Source organism: Gouania willdenowi, chromosome 1 (assembly GCF_900634775.1).
Source record: "Gouania willdenowi chromosome 1, fGouWil2.1, whole genome shotgun sequence".
Taxonomy (NCBI): domain Eukaryota; kingdom Metazoa; phylum Chordata; class Actinopteri; order Blenniiformes; family Gobiesocidae; genus Gouania; species Gouania willdenowi.
Genome location: NC_041044.1, coordinates 19,150,298 through 19,172,775, shown reverse-complemented (window position 1 = coordinate 19,172,775; position 22,478 = coordinate 19,150,298). Strand labels below are relative to the sequence as shown.

Sequence of the window (22,478 nt, the reverse complement as noted above, 5' to 3'; positions counted from 1 at the left end):
TCAGTTTGGAACCACTGTCCTAAATGCAATGCAACATTAAAAAATGTAAATGACAGTCACCAACCACTTTCAATGTTCTTAATAAATGATACATTTATTAAAAGTTAATATCACAAAACAACATTTTAAATACCGTTACCCAATTTCGTCCAGATTATGTAAATCCAACTGTTTTTGTTCCAGTGAAGATCCCATTCACTTATCCCAGTACCTGCACATAACTTCTAGGAAAAAGACCTCGTTTGCCTCCTAAATCACCCATAAACCACTCTTCATCAATAGTCTCTATATTGGTCAGGATATCTCCAACCTGTGACAGAGGGGAAGAAAGTATTCAAATATTTTGAAAGTTGTCTTTCTTGTAAGTCGTGGTGAAATTATTAGTAATGACTGCACCTGCAGAGATAGCTCCTCATTGTTGTCAGATGTGAAGTTATACAGAGATTTGGCACTCTCACCCCCTGCAGCTTCATTCTGCTCAGTATTACTTGAATGCTGCCCTGTAAAGACCAATTATAATGTGCTAGTTAAAAAAGTGATTCTTACATGTCCACATAAGCTCATAAATATGCTTTATTTAGCCACCTATTAATGATCTTTAATAGGTGCCTTGCGAAAGTATTCGGCCCCCTTGAACTTTTCGACCTTTTGCCACATTCCAGCCTTCAAACTTAAAGATATAAAACAGTAATTTTTTGTGAAAAATCAACAAATGGGACACAATCATGAAGTGAAATGAAATTTATTGGATATTTCAAACATTTTTAACAAATAAAAAAAACTGAAAAATTGGGCATGCAAAATTATTCAGTCCCCTTAAGTTAATACTTTGTAGCGCCACCTTTTGCTGCAATAACTGCTGTAAGTCACTTGGGGTATGTCTCTATCAGTTTTGCATATTGAGAGACTGGAATATTTGCCCATTCCTCCTTGCAAAACAGCTCGAGCTCAGTGACGTTGGATGGACAGCGTTTGTGAACAGCAGTTTTCAGTTGTTTCCACAGATTCTCGATTGGATTCAGGTCTGGACTTTGACTTGGTCATTCTAACACCAGGATATGTTTATTTGTGAACCACTACATTGTAGATTTTGCTTTATGTTTTGGATCATTGTCTTGTTGGAAGACAAATCTCCATCCCAGTATCAGGTCTTTTGCAGACTCCATCAGGTTTTCTTCCAGAATGGTCCTGTAGTTGGCTCCATCCATCTTCCCATCAATTTTAACCATCTTCCCTGTCCCTGCTGAATAAAAGCAGGCCCAAACCATGATGCTGCCACCACCATGTTTGACAGTGGGGATGGTGTGTTCAGGGTGATGAGCTGTGTTGCGTTTACGCCAAACATAACGTTTTGCATTGTTGCCAAAAAGTTCGATTTTGGTTTCGTCCGACCAGAGCACCTTCTTCCACATGTTTGGTGTGTCTCCCAGGTGGCTTGTGGCAAACTTTAAACGACACTTTTTATGGATATCTTTGAAATGGCTTTCTTCTTGCCACTCTTCCATAAAGGCCAGAGTTGTGCAGTATACGACTGATTGTTGTCCTGTGGACAGAGTCTCCCACCTCAGCTGTACATTTCTGCAGTTCATCCAGAGTGATCATGGGCCTCTTGGCAGCATCTCTGATCAGTTTTCTCCTTGTATGAGCTGAAAGTTTAGAGGGACGGCCGGGTCTTTGTAGATTTGCAGTGGTCTGATTCTCCTTCCATTTCAATATTATCACTTGCACAGTGCTCCTTGGGATGTTTAAAGCTTGAGAAATCTTTTTGTATCCAAATCCGGCTTTAAACTTCTCCACAACAGTATCTCGGACCTGCCTGGTGTGTTCCTTGGTCTTCATGATGCTCTCTGCGCTTTAAACTGACCTCTGAGACTATCACAGAGCAGGTGCGTTTATACGGAGACTTGATTACACACAGGTGGATTCTATTTATCATCATTAGTCATTTAGGTCAACATTGGATCATTCAGAGATCCTCACTGAACTTTTGGAGAGAGTTTGCTGCACTGAAAGTAAAGGGGCTGAATAATTTTGCACGCCCAATTTTTCAGTTTTTTATTTGTTAAAAATCTTTGAAATATCCAATAAATTTCGTTTCACTTCATGATTGTGTCCCACTTGTTGTTGATTCTTCACAAAAAATGACTGTTTTATATCTTTAAGTTTGAAGGCTGAAATGCGGCAAAAGGTCGAAAAGTTCAAGGGGGCCGAATACTTTCGCAAGGCACTGTATATAAAGCACAAATGAAATTTAAGTTTTAGGCACGAGGTTAGAGCCCCCCACAAAATCACAACATTACCAAATGTTCCCACCTGATTTGGTCTCCACAAAAGCAAGAGGAAACATTCCTTCTCTGTTGTTGAGTCTGCCATGGCCCCAATCAGCATCAATATACTGGGTGATGAGGATGCTGTCACCCTGCTGAAATGACAGGTCACCCTCTTTGTTTCCAGTGTAGTCGTACAGAGCCACTGCCCTCTCCAAATCTGACTGAGCCCCCTGTAAAAGGACAGAATCACACACTGAATGTGTCCATCACTCACCTTCAGATTACTGTTTTATTGTTTTTGAGATTCCCATTGGTTACCTGTGGTGGTTTTGTAACGTCTTGATGCACTTTGGGAGTTACTTGGACCATCCCTGTGGAAATGTACACGTTTAATCAGAACATGATGTACTACATCACATAGGACACCACATAGACACCGTTAAGTCAGTAATGCTCATTCAGGCCACTTTTGACCCCATTTTGACCTACTTCCTTTGGCCATTTTTCAACTTCCTTCGTCTCATTTTTGTCCCTTTTCAAAAAGTTCTGACACTTATTTCAGACAATAGCTACATTTTGCATTTTCCCTATTTTTTTTCTCAATTTTTGCAAGTTCTTTTTGACACTTGGCAAATTTCTGTCCTTTCTTACGTTTTTTTGGTCACTTCATCACAATGAGCTAACTTTTGCCCAATAAATACCATTTGTTTACTTTTTTCCCAAAACTTTGCCCTTTTTCACTATCGTTTGTCACATTTTGCACATTTAAGCTACCCTTTACCATTACATAACACATGGTTCCTCTTTATTTGCCCATATTTTGGCCACTCTTGGCTGCTTTTGGCCCATTTTCATCACTTTAAACTTTTCTTACCACATTTTTGGCCACCTATTAACCTGTCTGCATCCACTTGCTCGTAAAAAAAAAAAACAAACGTACACGACCAGCCCACCGGGACGATGCCCGGTATGTCAGATGGCTAGTCCACCCTTGACTACAATACTATATCTAGTGCTACTAATCTAGAATTCATAATTGTATATTAATAACAAAAGACATTTGTGATGTATGACCATTAACAATATATGACATCACACATACCAGGTAGAGGTATTTTTTTGGTCGGCTCCCGACTTGGAGTTGGATTTGAGGGTAGATCCTCAATGACCTCCACATAGTTGAGAGGGAAGATGCCGGTAAAGTCCCCAACCTGTCCCCTTGCCCAGTCTTGCTGTAAATATTCCTTGAGCAGGATCACGTCCCCCTCAGAGAAGGACAGCTCATCACTGTGCTTGCCTTCAAAGTCAAACCTTGCCACACATCTTGGACCACTTTAAAAAAAAAAAACCCTGGTTAGATTGTTTAATGTTGTGTTACATTTCATTGTGTTGTGTAATGTTTATGGTACCTGACAGGTTCAGGTAAAGGCCTTGGTTTTCTTTCAGGTAGAGGTTTTGGTGAATTTGACTAATAATGAAAGAAAAAAATGTATATTGTTATAAAACCTTGCAAAACTAAAAGCACAGTGTGTCACTAAAGATGTGGTTCACCTCACCAGGATTTTTACATAATTGACAGGAAAGAAACCTGCTGATCCTCCACAGGTGCCTTTGTACCACTGACTGTCCACCTGCTCCACCATGGTCACCACATCTCCAGCTTTCAGACTCAGCTCTCCTGGACCCTCTGTGTAAAGAAATGCTCCTACTTGTTTTATGTACCACTAGATTTACCATTTCTATTACTTATATCAACACAAAACAGTCAAAAACCTCAAAATGAAGGTGTTACACCTCTAAAGGACTAACGCTCAGAACACCTTTCACAAGCAGTTTGGAGTTTGGTAAAGCCAATATTTGAGGTTTAGGCAACGCTAGGCTGAGAAACATCAGGATGAGGTCATAAAATGTATCCTGAGTAAACCAATGCAGTACAACAAATAACACCAGTGATCGAACCTACGTAGGGTAGCAATGCTATTAATCAACACTACACCAATCTTCTACAAACTTCCTTTGGTTCACAAACTTGAATGTTGCAGGTCACATTTGATCAATTTACATTCATGAAGGTTGTAGCTTTCTCTAAGGTATTGCAGTGAAGAATAATGAGAAATCTTGGGTGTTTCTTCTCTGAACAGTTAATTCCGAAAAACGGGAACCAAATACAAATCGGACCTGGTGTCTGTGTGAAATCTAACTAATTCCTTAAAAGATCAAACTAGTATTTGACATCCAGAAACACCAAACCATAACTTTGATGCATTTTCCCAGCCTCTGATTGAGAAAGAGAGACAATGATCAGCAAACTAAAATACAGATATTCAAATACAACACACACTAGAAGACAAGTGGAGTCGTGAATAACTCAGACTTTGGAACTTATGTGTAATCAGCGCCCATTCGGACTTAAAACATTAGTCAGTCACCTGGAATGAAGTCATGTACAGCCTGTACTGTCAGCCCATAGCCATTCTCTGCTGAGGCAGTTGAACCCGTTCCCTAATGGCAGAAAACAAAGACTGTTATTGGTTAAATCTTGATGACCCAAAGAGGGACAACATTGTGTAAAGCTCAGCTATAAAGGCCAAAGCTTTTACTAAAATATAGACGTAGTTCACCAGTGTCTGAGATGAGGGCAGAGGGGTTATGACCTTCATGTGAGACTTTTGGACTCTGCCTTGGGCTTCTCCAGTTTGGCACTGAACACAGTTCTGATCAAGCTCACCAAGCAGCAGAAGCACTTCATTTTTCTGTTGAAAAGGCGACAAAGGTGTTGGGAGTATCAAGTGCAATTCACAGAACATTTTGTAAGTAAAACACTTCAAGGAACCAAAACAGACTGAATGTCATGAATTGACACAAACAACAACAGAAGATTGGGGGAAAACCCAAAATACATATGAATACATATACAATAAACACATACAGCCTAAAAACTGACCATATGTGAAAAAAAACCTTGGTTAAAAGTTAAGGTTATAATTGTGATAATAAAAACTATAGACATGAGGCTTAATATAGTACTATAAAATAGTTGATATTCTGCATATATTGTGTTGTAATGTGAATATATTCTCAATAGATAATGAATTTTCATGCATATAAACATCGTCAAACCTGAAATGAGAGTTCTTGTGAATCATTCCCATTGTAGTCACAGGATGCAATCCCATGAGGAAGATGAAGCTGGAAGAAAAAAGACACATTTCCTGAAAAATAATCATAGGCAGTGTTACAGCATTGAGATTTTACAGTTGTGATCCCTCTCACTGTGTATTTGTTGTAGAGACTGTGTCCTGGGTTGGGCCTGGGTGGCAACGCGAGTCCTTCCTTGTGGGATTTCTGTTTCTGGAGGACGGGCGCGCTATCCCGTGATGTTGAGCGCTGTTGGGGAGGTCTTCCCGGCCCTTGTTTGGCTAGAGGTGGGCGGGGTGGATGGGGTTTGTTCATACTTGGCTTCCTAATGTTTAAAGCATCAACACATTTGAGTGGAAAAAAAATAAAAAAATCAACTTTACACAGTGTCCTGTAGCTGGTATCTAAACTGTGTCTCCTCTTACCGTGGTGGTAAACGTGGCTGCGGGGCAGCATTCAAAGAGCCCTGTGGAAAACAATAACAATGAACATTTTTTCAGAATCCTCACACTTTTTTAGCATTAGGTAGAGTTTAGATATAGTTATTTTAAACTCAATCCCAGTTCAAGTACACTAGCTACAATATTTTCTCTTTAGTTTAACAAGCAGAAGAAATTATGAAGGCAAGAGGCACATTAATAAGTGACACAAGAGAACCAGATAAAAATACATAATTCTTTGCTAAGCAGAAATAGATGTAAGGCTACATTTTAAAGGTTTTAGCTAAGCTACGTAAAAACTGACTAAAGAGTGTCTAAAACAGAGATAAACAACTTTTATAGCAGCAGGGGCCACAAAGATGTGCTTGTCTGATACGAGGGCCACCAGAATAATTACTATTCTGAGATTTAATACGTTTTTGTTGCCGCTTTGTGAATTTTTTTGTTATTTTGTATGTTTTTCAAATTCATTTTCTGTATTTTTGTGTGTGTTGTATAAGATTTTGTGTATTTTGTGTTATTTTTGTTTGTTTTCGTTGTCATTTTATGTTTTTTGGGAGTAATTCTTTGTACTTTTCTTGCCATTTCATGTTTTTGGAGTCACCCATGTATTTTTTTTTCCAATTTAGTGCATTTTGTTGTTCTTGTGTATATTTTATTGTAATTTTGTGTATTTTCCTGTAATATTTTTTATATTATTTGGAATTATTTTCTGTTTACATTGGGAGGCCTGCAAAAATTAGCCCCCTCTTTAGTCTAGATATATAGTTATTTGTGTAAAACATGTCTTTCATGTGATCAAATGCGAGGAATGTATGAACCTTTTTGTGGCCACAATAAACATAAAATGTTGTCTGTACATTAGCTTTGCAATACACTGACGAGTCATCTTGGGTGTGCCTTGCCTCCTGGATTTAGTGAACTGGGAACATGTAGGATAACTACTGGTTTAAAAGACTGAATGGAGGTAAATGTAACACAAATGTTACCTGTTCAAAGAGGCTTTGCCTGTTGCTCACCATGGTGTTCAGAGAGCCAACAGGTTTCCGTACTGGGAGGGGAGGAGGACCATCCTGGAAACTGTCTGAAACTGAAAGGCGTTTCATTTTAAGTGAAACACCAACCTACACAAACAGTCCATTAATTGGACTGAAAAAGCTAAATCGTAGTTAATGGTGCTAATTGTGACCAAAATCAGATCCGACAGGCCTCACGACACTTACTTGAACCATTTTTGCTGGGAACTCTGATTGTTGTTGGTCTTTTTACTATACTTTCTCTCTTGCTGTCCACATTGGATTGGGGCTTGTTTGGTACATGATCTAAAAGAAGAAAAAAAAACAACTTACTGGAATAATGTGCATTTGCCTTACACCATGTATACTATCAAAACTTCCTTTTGAAAAGTTGTTTCTAATCTTCTCTAAAATAAGTGTAAAACCTTTGCCTAGCTTTGAAGTGAGCATACGGTACGCTTCTATGAGATCCAATGTACTTGTAATCTTACTTGTAATCTTACATGAAATTGTTACTGTTTTCTGCATAATTTCTGAAATGGTCATTTGCTTGACAAAAATCAGGATGTAACCACAAGTACTGCTCATTGTTTAGCCGAAGTACAATTTAAGGCTTTGCTTGTCCTGCCCTTTAGAGAATGACTGTTTGTTTTTTTTTGTCACACTGTGTCTACATTTCAGATTTATACACAATCTGAAATGTAGATTGTAAACAATCAAAATTCTAACCATTTTTTAAAAAAGAAGTGAAGACGTCGTTACTCACCAGTTACTCTGTCCACATACTCGTTCTGCGTTGCTATGCCTGCTGAGTTGTGGTTGTTGATGTTCAGGTTGGGTTGGAGTGGTTCCTTTACTGGCTGGACTGGAGTTGCTGTGTCCTCCTGATAGATGCAGCTGGCTCTGCTCAGTACAGGACGTGGCCTGCTTTGGTTCGGCCCTTGGCTGTGTAGGGCCTCTAGCTCGTTCCTGATAGATTCTACTCCAGGTTTCTTGCTGACCGGAGATCTGGGGGCCGGTATCGGGGCTGTAGTCGTGTTTGTGGTCGATTCGTTTTGGCTGTTGTCATCTCGACTGTTGGAAAATGACGGTTTAAGACCTATTGGAGGTTTAGAAACTATTGGTGGTTTTTTGGTGTTATTCCTGGGTAGAGGTTGTGGTTGGATGGTTTCATAGATATGTTCCTCTCCAGCACTAGCCTGGCTCTCAAAGGCCTGGATCCTGGCCTGGATCTTGTTTTGACTGTTGTAGTTATTCATATCACTAGGCTCATCCTCACCATTTAAGGACTGGTTGGACTGGAAAGCAGTTTTGTTGCTCTCTTCACACTCTTTCTTTGCTGTAAAAACTTCCAGTAACTCCTTTAGGTACTCATTTGAGGAAATCTCTTGCTGATCAGATTGAACACAGTCACTACTTTCACTAATTTGGATCAAAGTCTGAAAATCAGTCTGTTCTGTATTTGGCTGCTTTCGAGATTTTGTGCGAGGAAGTGGAACGGGTTGCGGACTGTGTTCTTGGCTTGGATATGAGGAAGTATTTTCAGCAGAAACAGTAACTTTGCTAACAGGATAGGAATCTGCAGGAGTATCCCAGTGAACAATGACAGATTGAGGATAAGTGGGCAAAAGGTCTTTCTTTTTAGGTGCTTTTATGTCAGACTTGGAGTGTCTTCTGTTCCCAGTTACTCTGAAGGCTGTAGAGCTTGTTGCAACCTTTCTCGCTGTTTCAGATGCACATTTTCTGTTGCCAGATTTTGGTAACAAGGGCCTTGGTGGTTTTTGAGGTGTTTTGCCTAAAAACAAGACAGAACAAAGATATAACGTAATTAAAACCCTCTGAATAGTTACTTTTTCCATCAGTTAACTTATTAGTCTTCACCTTTAGATGATTTTACAGCTGGTAGTAGTGGTGGAGAGGATTGTGGGACAGGACAGGCAGTGTTTTCCCTTAAAACCTCAGTCTGTGTGAAGGTCGTGGTGCGCGTATGTTGACGAGGAGCTGGAGTGGGCTTTTTAACCTGTTCCTTCCTGGTCTTCTCGTTAATCACCTGCTCATATGACGGTGGGGGCTAAATCATAAAAAAAAAAAATAATAATTCACAAATAAAAAAAAAATCACCTCACATATTCAGTGAATTGTTTGCTGTCAGAGATAAATATTTTACCGTTTGATCCCATAAACCCTAGCTCAGAGCTTTATGGCATCAAACAGTGAGTTTAGGTGGTGTTAATCAAATTTCACCACCTAAAAGTAAAATTCTAAATCGGAACATTGGAAACTAGAATATAAATAAAGCAGTTAATGTTAATGCTAATGCTAGGTGAATGCTAATGCTAGGCTATTGCTAGGTTAAAGTTAATGCTATGTCAATGTTAGGCTAATTCTATTGCTTTGTTAATGTTCATGCTAGGTTAATGATAATGCTTTGTCAAAGCTAATACTAGGTCAATTTTAATGCTAGGCTAATGTCAATGTTAGGCTAATTATATTGTTATGCTAATGTTTATATTAATACTAGGTTAATGCTAATGCTAGATGAACCTAATGCCAATTATAAGCTAATGCAGTGCACCTGCATCCTCACTTGCGTTTTTTTTCAGGAAATGCAAATATTCTAGTTCATATTATTATTATTATATATTATTCCTAGGTAAAATTAACTGTAGGGCTACATTGTATATGACATTACATTATTATGTTTTAAAGTGTGCAGCAGTAGGGGGCACATGGCTTCAGGTTAAATGTCTGAAGGGGTACATGACTGTGAAAAGTTTGGGAACCAATGCTCTAACTATAAATATAAAATCAACATTTTTTGAAAAACTGTTGAGAATTCAGAGTCAATTAATAAAGTTAATCAATTCAGGTTCATTCACTATATATATATACTACAGTATATACTCATTCTATATAATGTAAAATATAATTTTCATATTTTACTTCCCACGATTGTACGCAGACAACAATAGAATTAATGTGTTGTACATTTGAGAGAAAAGTGAATTATTCAATAGATTCCTGTACTGTTTTTCCAACTCATGATTTCAGCTTTATATTTGTTGATCACTTAAAAATTATTTTTAGGCAAAGGAGACTTTTGGTTGTTATGGGTTTATTATATTTGCATTAAGAGTGCAAATGTTTCTAGATAAAGCCCACCTGAAGCCCTGCAGACCCGTCTGACAGAGGAGGAGGGAAAAGAAGCGATGCGCCTGAGAACCAGTTGTTATTGACCAGAGGCTCTGCTGAGATGATGGTTATCTGTGGCCGCCTTGAAGACAAAACAAAAGCAATATTTTAAACTCAGTTAGACATCAAGCAAACTGAGTTTTTTTTTTTGTTGCAAATATTACATGACAGCTGGATGTCTTAATACCTGTGGTCTTTGGTGTTTTCACTGGGAGAGTTTGTTTTTGCTGGGAAAAAAAGGGTAACAATTTTACACGTTGTACAACTTTCATAAGAGTTTGACTAAAAAAAAAAAAAATCAACTATAACTTACTTCGTTTGATGGCAGCTCGTATGGAGGAGAAAGGTCGCTGACTAAAAGAAGAAAACATAAAGCCTGGTTATCAAAACACAAACACTGGCAAGTTAATTCTACATGACTGATGATTGAAATGTTATCGTGAAACACTAATCCTCTCACTTGTACTGACTTGAAATATGGACTGTGTCTTTATTAGAAATGTAATGCTATAAAGATCAGAAAAATGTTTCTAAACATATGCTTCCTATTACTAAAATAATACAACAAGAAAAACAATGTTGAAGTGTGTTGTATAGTCTCAAAAAGTGATAAAATACTGCACAGACGTCACTTAGGGGACACATATTCATAAAGGCCGTGGCTATTGATACGGAAACGTATCATTAGACTGCCAGTCTATGCATACGCAGCGCCCCTCATTGACCAGTTTAGGTGACGTGCTAGGTGCACCACGTGACTTAAAGTTACGTCAGTTTTATTTCAGCTCATATTTATTTTTAGCTACCCCGCTAACCCTTTTATTTTAGCCCAAACCCTATCCCAGGAAATACCCTAAAATGTTAATTTTTTTTGTATCTGTATTTTTAAAGGTGGAATTTGCCGTGTTAAATATGTTAAAATGAAAAAATATATTTGACAAAAGCGGGATTTGAACCTACGGCAGTGGAAGGAAGAATTCTTGAGTCAGGCTCCTTAGACCACTATTACCGGTACGCTTATGTAGAAAAGGTCCGGAAAACGTACCCATAGTCCCGGGGTTTATGGATACGTTTCCGTAGCCATAGACCGTGGCTATAGACACTTCCGTTCATAAATCCTGGTGGTTGCCATATGTTAACCCTTCCTTAGAAACATCTTGTCTTGCACACAATGTCTGAGTCTTTCCAAAAAATGAAATATTCCTTCATTTCAGAAAACTACACAATTAGAAATGTGGTTTAAGCGCACGTACCTTTCAAAACAAATCTCGCTTAAGCTTTTATAATCATTAGGTATCCTCTTTAGCGTTCCTCTGACTTGTTGTGAAACTGTTGGGCTTTAAACCCTCTCCAGTGTGAACCTACTGCGTCTTTGGCAGAGCTGCAGTCAATTCTCATGACAATAACATAAAGACTCTCATTCTGCTCATTAGCACGAGCTGCAGGAGGCTGAGGTAAACAACAATCTGCCTCATGTCCCACATATGGTGTCACAGAAACACAAACCAATTATCTCTTTATTTACTAATGTGAGACATGTAAAGACATCACACACTCCCTTGTTTGTTTCTAAGGAGAGTGTCCGTCCTTTGGTCATTGGATGTGTCTGTGGAAACAACAACTGATCAAAGAACTTCCTGCAATGACACATCAGTGCATTAATGCTTCAAACACTGCATCACGATCAATACATCTATCCTGAACTCTGATACAGACTTCCCATCTTAAATCTAAGGGGCTGACTGGTTGCTACAGCCCAGGGCGCACACACTCACCTGGGAAACAAAAGGTCAGGTTTGGTTCTCCTGCGACGATCTGTGGAGGTGAGCAAAAAGCATCAACCATGAGAGATTCCCGGGAACAAAGATTTGGAAAGTTGAAAGTTAGATAATTCAGTGTTTTTTCATTTTTCTGAAAAAAAAAATTCAATTAAAATGTAATTAAATTAGAAATCTAATTAAATCAAAATAAGCAAATAGTGCACTTACGAATAAAGGTTTAAATGACAAAAGTTTGATATCAAACATATAACAAATATTTGTTATATTTTAAAACAATGATGTCTTTAATTCTGTCCATAGAACATAGCATTAACATTGCCTGATTGTTATAACCCAGTTAATTTAACTTTTTCTTGAAAAAAAAAAAAAAAAAAAAATACAGTTTACATAACAAAATACGAGTTACTTGTGATGAGAAAATACTGCAGTCTTGTAAAGAATGAGAGAATACCAAATTCAAAAACATGTTTGGAAACCTTAAAACAAGAAAAATGGAATGTTTCTTTGTAATTTCTTTGAAATTGTATTTTTAGTGGGATGAATAGCAAAAATAAAATAAAATAAAAATACCACTCAGTCACTTTTCCACCTTCAGATATCTAGAAATTAAAGTAGGCCTACAAGTTATTATATCTCTGTAAATGTCCTGCAGTCTTTTTGAAAGAAATAAAAAAAACAAACCTCTGTGTTCCCCTTTAAATTAATGTTTTGGTTTTTTTTAACCTCACATTGAGATTTACATTAACAAAAAACGATTGGCAAGGACTTCCTATAGTTATTTATTAAGGGAATCAGCTACGCGTCATATTTTATTTCATATAAAACCTCATTAACTGGTGAAGCTGCTTTCAATACTGACTGCATCAACTGGAACAATAACAACTGTAACCTGGTAAGCAGGAACTTCTGTTTATTCCTGACAGACCGGTTAGTGCAATAAATATTAGCTTAGAACTATGGAGTTCCTTCTCAGTTCTGGATGAGAAGTTAAAATAATGGCTAATTTAAGACAAAATAGTATCATTTTGTAGGTAATGAAGTCTAAAGATGTGAAGAATAAATGCCACGGATTAGAAATTAACATGTTTTGTATGGTGATAAAAGTGAAATCATATCTGCTTTCACAATAATTCACATTTTATTTGATTTATTCACTTTTAGATTTGAATGATTGTTTTAAATAAAGTAATGTAATATAAATGTGACCGGAGCTAATGACACACCTTTATACTAAAGTCATGGATCAGTGTGTGCAGTGCAAATATGAAGGCAACCAAAGCACAGCACGGTTGCTAGTGTCTGTGGCGTGAAAGCATGAGCTCATGGGTAACCCAGTCCACCTGTTATCTCTCACAGCCCCTAGTTACATTTTAACATCATGATAAGGAAAATAGGCTTCTATGACGACACAAAGCAAGCTCAGTCCCACAAGTATCAACACTATTTCACCTCCTGTGCAAATAATCTGTCCACAGTCATCCCTAGTTGTGTTGTTTGTGTTGAACATACCTGTGGGAAGTCCAAGGATTGAATCCTCTGCATTAAAACCAAACTTTTCACCTTGATTGTCTCCCTTTGAATCCCACTTTGTCAAACCGTCAATGACAGCAGAATGCACCTGTGGTATGGCAGCACTCCTGTGTTTACTAGGCCAATGTGAGGCCTGGAATGTGGTCATTCAGGAAGTGGATGCTCTACAGAACACCGCCCACTGCCTCATAAAACAGCCTCACAGAGGAGGAGGTAGCTACAGCAGGTGCTTTCACGTCACTTAGCAAAGTAGAACACAACTAAATTATAATATATACATATAGATTAGTCTATAAAGATATGTTTCATGAAATGTTACATTGTATTTGCAGAAACTGTTTCTAGTTCTCGATGAGTTCCCCGAGACGAGTTCAGACGTCTCCTTGCTCCAACGCACCTGAATCTAATGATTGTCGCTATGCAGCTCTACAGAAAGCCTGATAACGAGCGACCCTACAATCAGCTGTGTTTGACCAGGATAGCATCCAAACAGTGCTGGACGGAGGCTCCCCAGGATCAGACTTGGGGCACCCCATCATTCTTTGTGAATCCTTATCCATATCAGTTGGAGCAGCTCTGCATTTTGCTAGGTTACGTGATTCAAAGGAACCATGGTACAATAATACACCTTTTCGCAGCGATATCAGCATCCGGGACACTTGAGCTAGTGACGCCCATCGCCATTTTAAGAGGGGTAAACTTTAGCTTGACAACCGCTATTTACCGTGGACAACACAAAGGTTTCACTCAATGTCTTACGAATATTTCAGCAGATTAAAGCCAAAGTCCAAGCACTGATATGAAGAAAAGTTTGGTTTACACAACTTTATTGTTATTTTTTTCTCGCAGGAACGTCTCTCTTCTGAGTTGTTTCCTGGTTTGTTCCTGCTGCCGGCACGAATATCTGCCACTCCAGGTGGCAGTTCTCGCGAGGCTAGTGACAGCGTTCAGTTTAGCAAGGCAGAGGAATGTTTTTATTTACTTATCTTTTAATTACTATTACATTACAATACGGAATATGTACGGGAAAACACTAATACAGGACGATGGAAGGAAAGAGGGTTAATATACGGGAGTTTCCCAGACAACACGGGATACTTGACAGGTATGTAAATTATTCCCCTTTTCTTTTTTTTCTTTCTCATGGCCCACTGGGGAAATCCCCGGCATCCCCGTACCCCAGTCCGCCCTTGCCTACCACTAACAAAATGTCTACTGCAAACATACGACTACTTTGATTTTGGGCTCCATGTAGTTCCATCGTCGTTCGTTTGCCTCAGTGCTTGGATCCATAATGTCTGTTTCTGGCCTTTTTCTGTAGGTATTCTGTAAAATTGTATCTTTTCCTTCAGTCAGGCGTGGGCATGACAGCCAAATACTACACAGGATTTGGGAATTCTACGGTAAAAATCTGCCAGACTGCAAGATCTCCACCGTGTTGTCAGCGGTCAATGGCGGTTGTCAAGCAAATGCGTAGGTGTTTACCCCTCTTAAAATGGCGCCACGCGTTGCTAAGTCAAGTGCTGACGTCAGGTGAAAAGGTGTATTAGAAATGTGCTGGAAAAGGTTAGGGTCATAAAGAAAGTCAGAGCTTTGGTGATGACTAACAACTACATAGAGTTTACCTGGCTTAGCCTTGAAACTCACAGCTTCCGTTTAAAATTCAAATAGGTTTGAATTCACTTCCAAATTAAAGATATTTAAAAAACTAAACACCATTGAACAGCTATTCAGGCTGTGACACCATAAAGGCGCTTTCAGGGTTTGCACTGGAGGAGAAACATATAATATTATAAAAATCACACACACTATGCTCTACGCTGGCAGTAATAGACTCTGACGTGTGATGTGTGGTCATTGACTTAGAAATAAATAAATAAATAAATGTACTTAAATTGTATGGCTGGGTGATATCTTGAGATTCAAGAGTTTTCTATTTTATATCGCCTTTATCAATACATATTTACATATTTTTCTAGTTTATTTTGATCAAATTATTATCAGTACTATCAAAATACTCATTTTAGGAGTCGCTGCTTCCCATGACAGCATGAAAAGCTCAGTTAGATGGATTACTGATTGTGTCCTAACCCAGATCTACCACTCAACAAGCCACACTACAAAACTCACTCACATGTGCTGTCCCTTATGGAAGAAAAAGGCAAAAGTGGCACATTTTGGCCAACTGTTTGTTAATAAATGTTCCTGTGTGGCATTTTGCGTCAGAAAATGTAACCCTGACTGTCATTCTGATCAGACTTCATTTTAATGAAAATAATCAAGATTATTGTATATCGTCATTTTGAGAAGAAATATCGAGATATGAGTTTTGGGTCATATCGCCCAGCTCTAATTGCTAAAGTCTAAAGCCAAAGGTTTTAACCTGACATGCAACAGACACAGGACACATGTTATACCACATGCAGTTTACATTTCATACTGTGCAATATTTATACTTTTATACTTTGTGTTACTCTTTTATACTTTTATACTCTGTATTACTGTTTGCACTTTGTGCTGTGCAATATTAACATATATTTTTTTGTATATAGTTTTGCAACAGTTCACATTTCGTTCCATGCAATATTTACACTTTCATATTTCTGCAATAGTCTACCTCGTACTTTGAGATATTTACATTTATGTTATAATTTTACTTCATACTGTGCATTATTTAGAATTCTGCTATATTTTTACATCAAACTGTGCAATAATCATATTTCATATTCCTGCAAGAGTTTTTACATTTTATACTGTGCAATATTTATATTATTTATATTTTCATTTCTTCAAGAGTTTACATTTCATACTGTGCAATATTTTAAATTCTGCTGTAGTTTTACTTCATACTGTGCAATAACTATATTTCATATTCCTGCAATAGTTTTACATTTCATACTGTGCAAATATTTATTTTTATTTTCTACAATATCTATTCATAATTTACTACGCTGCTACCTGTAAATAACTCCTACCATACTCAGCCCATCATACCTTAATTAGTTACTATTTATATTCTTCTTCTGTTCTTTTTCTTTTTAGCTGTGTGCACTTTAAGGTGAAGCCAAATAAATCTCATTGTACAATTGTATAATGACAATAAATTATAATAAATGCTGATTCTGATGTGCACCAAAAAGGTTGTACAAAAACAATTTGAAACCTCAGAAGCCAGTAGATCTAAACTTTGGGGATATGAATGACTCTTTCACCTGAAAGGTCAGCACAAACAACCCCAACCAGCAGAAAACTGCTGCAGTCAGCAGGAATGTCGTCCTCGTCGTCCTCCACAGCCGCGCTCTCCCCTCAACACATGCTGACATTACTCAGCGAAACAGCAGCAGTCACAGAGCAGCTGGCAACAAAAGGAGGGACTGAAAAACAAGCTGGATCTCTATGACTCACACAGCATCAAACACAAGTCAGCACCAGGGTTTAGAAAGTGATCTACAGCAGAAACAAAACGACTAAACTGCTCTGAATCAATAACAGGCTATCGTTTCCATCTTTAGTTTAACTTTAAATAAGTATCATGTGGAAAATATACATAATGTACACAGTAAGTTTGTGTTTTTAAAATAAAAATACCAAATACGGACTGCCAGAGCATCTAGTCTGGCCCGCAGGAATATTTCGTTCAAAGTAAAAGTCACGGCATACTGTAAATATGGCTCTTTGTAAATGTATTTATTTATTTATTTGAGTAGAGACGGTACATATCAATGAACATACAACAAATGTAGATACGTCAGATTTTAACCATAGGCTCATTTCCATCTGTTGTCCCTAGACAGGCAGATGTAAAAAATGTCACACTTAACAATAAAACAAGTCATATCAAATCATGATATGTGTATACTGTATATCTCACTCCCTCCAAATTTAAAAACTCCTCTAAACTCCACCAAAGTACAGCTTGCAGTACTAACTACATTATTTGCAGTAATATTAAATAGCAGTTTTTCTCTAAAACCTGGACAATTCCATTGAATTCTGACAAATTACATTATAAATTTCAAGAAAATTTCAACTAATTTTGACCACTTGCTTGACATTCAGGAAATTATAAGAGACTTTAAGAAATAATCTTACACCTGAAGGTGCAAACTGGGCCATCATTGATTCTTTTAGTCCGGCCCACTTGAGATCAAACTGGGATGTATGTGACCCTCAAACTAACATGAGTGTGACACCAGGACAATATTTTTTTCTCAAAATAGCGATATACAATATAAATCTTGATCATTTTAATTCAAATAAAGTTTTACCAGAAAGACAATTCTGGGTTAAATTTGCTGATGCAAAATGCTAAAATAACATCCCAGTGCTTTAAGATTGGTAATAAAAAAAAAAGATAACGTGTGTGAATCACAAATATGGGCAACAAAAGTAAATGCAGAAAATGACAGCATAAAATACACAAAATGACTACAAAAAATACACAAAATTACTACAAAAAATACACAAAATGACTACAAAAAATACACAAAATTACTACAAAAAATACAAATTAACAGAGAAATAGTCAAAAGAACAACACAAATACTTAATAGGACAACAAAATACACAAAAGGAGAAGAAAATACACAATGGGACTGGGACATTTATTTTATTTAACAACAACAAAAAAGTATTACGCTGAAAAAGAGATATGAGACAGAAGTGTAACTGTATTGTTGACAATGACAGCTTGACTTAAGTTTTACTTCTCTCTGCTCCTTTTCATTCATATTTTTCTTTTTTCAATGTGGAGGAAAAAAAATAAATATATATATAGTAAATTGATACCGGCAGACCCCCGCGACCCTGATAAACGGGAATTAGTGGGTTTGAAGATGGATGGATATATATATATATATATATATATACATATATATATATTTATTATTTTTTTTAATGTATTGAATTAAATAAACAAACATCTGCCACTTTTGTTTTTTTCTCCTCTAAGGCAGTGTTTCCCAACCTTTTTTGTCCAATGTATCCCTTATCTTTTCTGTCTTAAGGCGCGTACCCCTTTTTTTTGTTAATTTGTCTCTGAAGGCTCGTCTGAAAGCTTCACTCATATTTCTCTGATGTTTTGACCATGTTAGGTGTTGATCTTCATCTTTTTTTTAATGTCATTTAAAGAGTTGTGCCACAATGTATTATCATCGATAGATAAGGAAAATGTCTGTGAGCAAGTGGAAATTTGTTTCATAATTTTAGAAAAATAAATTGACAAATGTTTCCGTTTACCCCCTGATGTGTGTTGAAGTACCCCTAATTGTACACGTACCCATGGTTGGGAACCACTGCTCTAAGGGACAGCACGTGTGGGTGAGTTCTGTAGTGTGGCTTGTAGACGATATCTCGATACGGCGATATAGCACAATATTTTTTTTTCGCAAGATCGATTATCGATATGCACGATAAGAGTCGATTTTTATTTAATTTTTTTTCAAAATTTTTACTGCTTTTTCACTAAAATGTGCAGGTAGGTCTTCACAGAAATGTTGTCACTGTTTGTTGAAGGAACCAATATATTGTTTACTGGAGTATTGAACTATAATGGTGTCACTGGTAAGAAAGACCCTATTTTTTGTTTACATGAAGCACTATTGGAGATACTTATTGGTTTACATTGGTATGTTGACACTTATTTACAGAAATGTTGCACTAAAATAGTGTCACTATTCATAGGACACTTTTTCAATTTGTTGTCTTTCAGAGATATAATTTTTTTTTTTTAGTTTTTTCACTTTTTTTTCTTGTTATGTCATAGTTTATCGTAGATTGATTTCTGACCAATATATCGATAATCGCAGTATCGTCACATCGTGAGATAATCGTTATCGCGAGCTTTGTCTCGTATCGTATCGTATTGTGAGGTGCCCAGAGGTTCCCACCCCTAGTGGCCTGTGTAGATGAAGGTCTAGGATGCACAGTGACTATCTATCTGTGCTTTTCATGTTCTAAGAAGTAGAGAAAGCAGCGACTCCTAAGACAAGTATTTCAACACAAAATAAGCTATGAAATGAAAATTCACACACACACACACACACACACACACACACACACACATATATATATATATATTTAAATATATATACTATATAGACAATATTGTAATTTTCTATATCGTCACAATAGAAAACTCTCGCCCAGCCCTATGTGACAGCCTTGATAAAACATGTTCGAACACAAAACATAAATACAGAATGTGTGGACTTCAACAACAAGCTGACTGATTACAGTGGCTGAGTGAAAAACACAGTGTAAGCAGCTGGGAAGATTAGACGGTGTCTGTGTAGGCGAGTGATTCGCCTTTAGAAAGTGTCTGAAACGGGATCTGATCTATGTTGAAATGTTAGGATTAAAGATGACACTGGATGCAGACAACAGAAGCTTTTTCACAGAGAGGCCTGTTGTTCAGACAGCTGGAGGAATACCAAGCCAGGGTTTGACCTGCATGGCCACAGCAGCTGGTGGAACGCAAAGAAAACGCTTCAATCATCTCACCCAGGATTTCAAACAAGACAAAAGTAGTAGAAAATTAAACTAATGTTGACAACAGCTGTGGAAATGTAACCACTACTGGTCTGGTTTTCAATGGGGTGCAATACTTGTTTTTTTTTTTTTTTAGAAAATCAATGAAGAATCAGTGAAAATCAATGAAGAATCAATGTCAAACTCAAGGCTCGGGGGGCCAAATCCAGCCCTTTAGAGCATCATATTCTTCCTGCTCGAGAAAGTAAAAATGCTAAAAAAAAAAAACATGAAACATTTTAAAAATTCAAATAAAATTCACAATATTTGCAGAGCTCAGTTTTCCAGTTCTTAAATCACAGGAAAACAGTCATTTTTAATGTCAAATTATTGAAAGAACTCTAATTTTTTCCAAAATCTGGCAATTTTTCCTCAAAACTTTCTACAGAATTTCTCCAAATGATCAAATTCAGGGTAATTTAAGTGAAGTTTCTGCAGGGACTGATATACTCGCATACTTTATACAGTATATCATTAATATATGGAAGTGCAAACCAGGGAACATTAATGTTGAATTTGCTCTTTTCCCCTCCTTAAATCTGTGGCCCTCTTAAGCTCAAACTGGTCCATATTCGGCCCCTGAACTAAATTGAGTTTGACACCCCTGATGTATGGCATTACCATCATCATCCTTAAATGCTATTATAGATCAGGGGTTCTCAACCTTGGGGGTCAATACCCCATTTGGGGTCACGCGACACTGGGAGGGGGTCGCTGGATTCCTTCAAGAAACTAACAATGAACAATTTGAGCCCATTTTTGCTTATTTATCACCTTTTTCTGCATCTACACCAAACATGCCATATTTGAACCTATTTCCATCACTTATCCTTGCCATATTTTGTTGCTCCTTTTAATGCATTCTTGCTACATTACTCCCATTTCTGACACTTCTCCATCCATTTTCAGCACATATAAAGCCTTTCCACCACTTTTCCTACTTAATGTTGCATATGTTGACCTATTATTGTCACTTTTAACCTCCTTTCACCATATTTCATGCATATTTTTTGCCAATTTCACCACAGCCATGCCCATTATTAGCCAGATAAAACTAATTGTTCCGAGCAATTGTAGTTGAAAATCAATTCAGACTGACCAACCCATGACAGCCAACAATGGTGGATAAGCAGTTCAAAAAAGGGCAATAGGGGTCATTTCATATTCAAGCTAAAGGAAAACAGAGTAAATAGATATAGCAGGGTTGAATAAAATGTGTTAAAAAAATAAATAAATACTAATATCTGAAATCCCAGTCTTCAAGTTGGGACAGCTCAAATAAACACAATAAGTCCATGTAAAGGACACAAGATGTGCTATATATTATCAATCAATGCTCTTTGTACTTTTTGGAGAATGTTTTTTTTTGCTCCTCATCAGAAAAAAATGTATTTCATTACCAGGTTTTCATTCAAACGTGTTTAAAAACGAACCGATGAGAATAAAACCAGTGTAGGCTATGGTTACCTGTGGTTCTCTCCTGTAGAACCTCCTCATCTTCCTCACGCTGGGGCTCAGTCATCATCATCATCATCACTAACTACTACTATCACAGCAGGAAGGCTGAGCAACGGATACAGGAGAGAAATGTGAAGCTCCTCTGGTGTCTGTGACAGGATCCACAGACGGTCCGTGTCAGTGTCTGTGTCTGCCACCCCAACACTGACTGCTCCCTCATTCTGCTGCTGCTGGAGTGTGCGTGTGCGTGTGTGTGCGCGTGCCTTTCCGGGGATCGTGTTGTGGCTAAAGCAAGTTTTGAAAATCAGAAGAAAGTGTAAAAATAAAATAAATAAATAAAGTAAAACGAATCAAACGTTGGTCTAAATATAGAAAATAGAAATCATTTTGTAAAAATAAATAAATAAATAATGTAAATTAAAAATAAATATTTAATAAGAATTGTTTAACTTTTTTTCGTTTCTTTATTTCTTCACGTTAAAGTCAGGGCTCTGAAAATGGATTCATAACATCTATACAGTAATTAAATGTATCTGTTTATTAGTTTATTTATTTATTCATTCATTCACGTGTGTATTTAACAGATGCTCATTCATTGGTGATATATAGACACACGCAATGATCCAATGTAAATGTAAATCCCTGTTATGCCGCTAGGTGGTGCTACAGACCAGTTTATTTCAGAGCCGCAGATAACATCGTTATCTACATCTGCGGTTTATTCCAACATTAATAGTCCTGGATCTGATTCTGTGTAGCGCTAAAAATTTATTTATTTATTTATTTATTTTTTTTAATTTTTGGTAGTGTTTATGATAATTGAATAATACACATGAATGAGTTTCTACTGCACAGCCTGGTTCATCCTGTGCATTATATTGGATGTTCCTATAACTCTTGTTGGGTTTTTGGTTTATAAACACCATAGTAATGCAAAAATAAAAACAAAAATATAACATTTTGGAATTTAAAAATGTATATTAGTCATCATTAAATGTTTTTTTCTAACAATGAATGGACAAATGTGCTACCGATGCAAACGAATTATTCCTATTGAGAGAAGTAATTTTATGGTGACAAAGATGAAAAACTTTTTTTTTTACTAGGCTCAGAGTGACAATTTCA

The 22,478-nt window shown here is 37.1% G+C and overlaps 1 protein-coding gene across 1 annotated transcript; it reads right to left on the bottom strand.

Moving 5' to 3' along the window:
* Nucleotides 1-67: 67 nt before the first annotated feature.
* On the bottom strand, nucleotides 68-13,515 carry sh3d19 (SH3 domain containing 19). Its single transcript, XM_028437227.1, has 21 exons — nucleotides 13,347-13,515; nucleotides 11,832-11,871; nucleotides 10,370-10,410; nucleotides 10,244-10,283; nucleotides 10,027-10,138; nucleotides 8,746-8,935; nucleotides 7,631-8,659; nucleotides 7,072-7,170; nucleotides 6,838-6,938; nucleotides 5,834-5,874; nucleotides 5,544-5,733; nucleotides 5,391-5,459; nucleotides 4,892-5,023; nucleotides 4,700-4,772; nucleotides 3,827-3,957; nucleotides 3,680-3,738; nucleotides 3,373-3,602; nucleotides 2,589-2,641; nucleotides 2,314-2,500; nucleotides 397-500; nucleotides 68-310 (listed from the first exon to the last, which is right to left on the bottom strand). Exons 1-21 carry the CDS (start codon nucleotides 13,513-13,515, stop codon nucleotides 200-202), a joined length of 3,201 nt encoding a protein of 1,066 aa, XP_028293028.1. The 3' UTR covers nucleotides 68-199.
* Nucleotides 13,516-22,478: the final 8,963 nt, after the last annotated feature.

Bases quoted from the DNA above. Each gene is read 5' to 3' on its own strand.
- sh3d19 (XM_028437227.1), bottom strand. From the start codon at position 13,515: ATGACCACATTCCAGGCCTCACATTGGCCTAGTAAACACAGGAGTGCT. The intron at 8,936-10,026 runs GTGGGCTTTATC...TTTATGATTTAG, and splicing joins ACGGGTCTGCAGGGCTTCAG to CCCCCACCGTCATATGAGCA. The intron at 6,939-7,071 runs GTAAGTGTCGTG...AACGCCTTTCAG, and splicing joins TCCCAGCAAAAATGGTTCAA to TTTCAGACAGTTTCCAGGAT.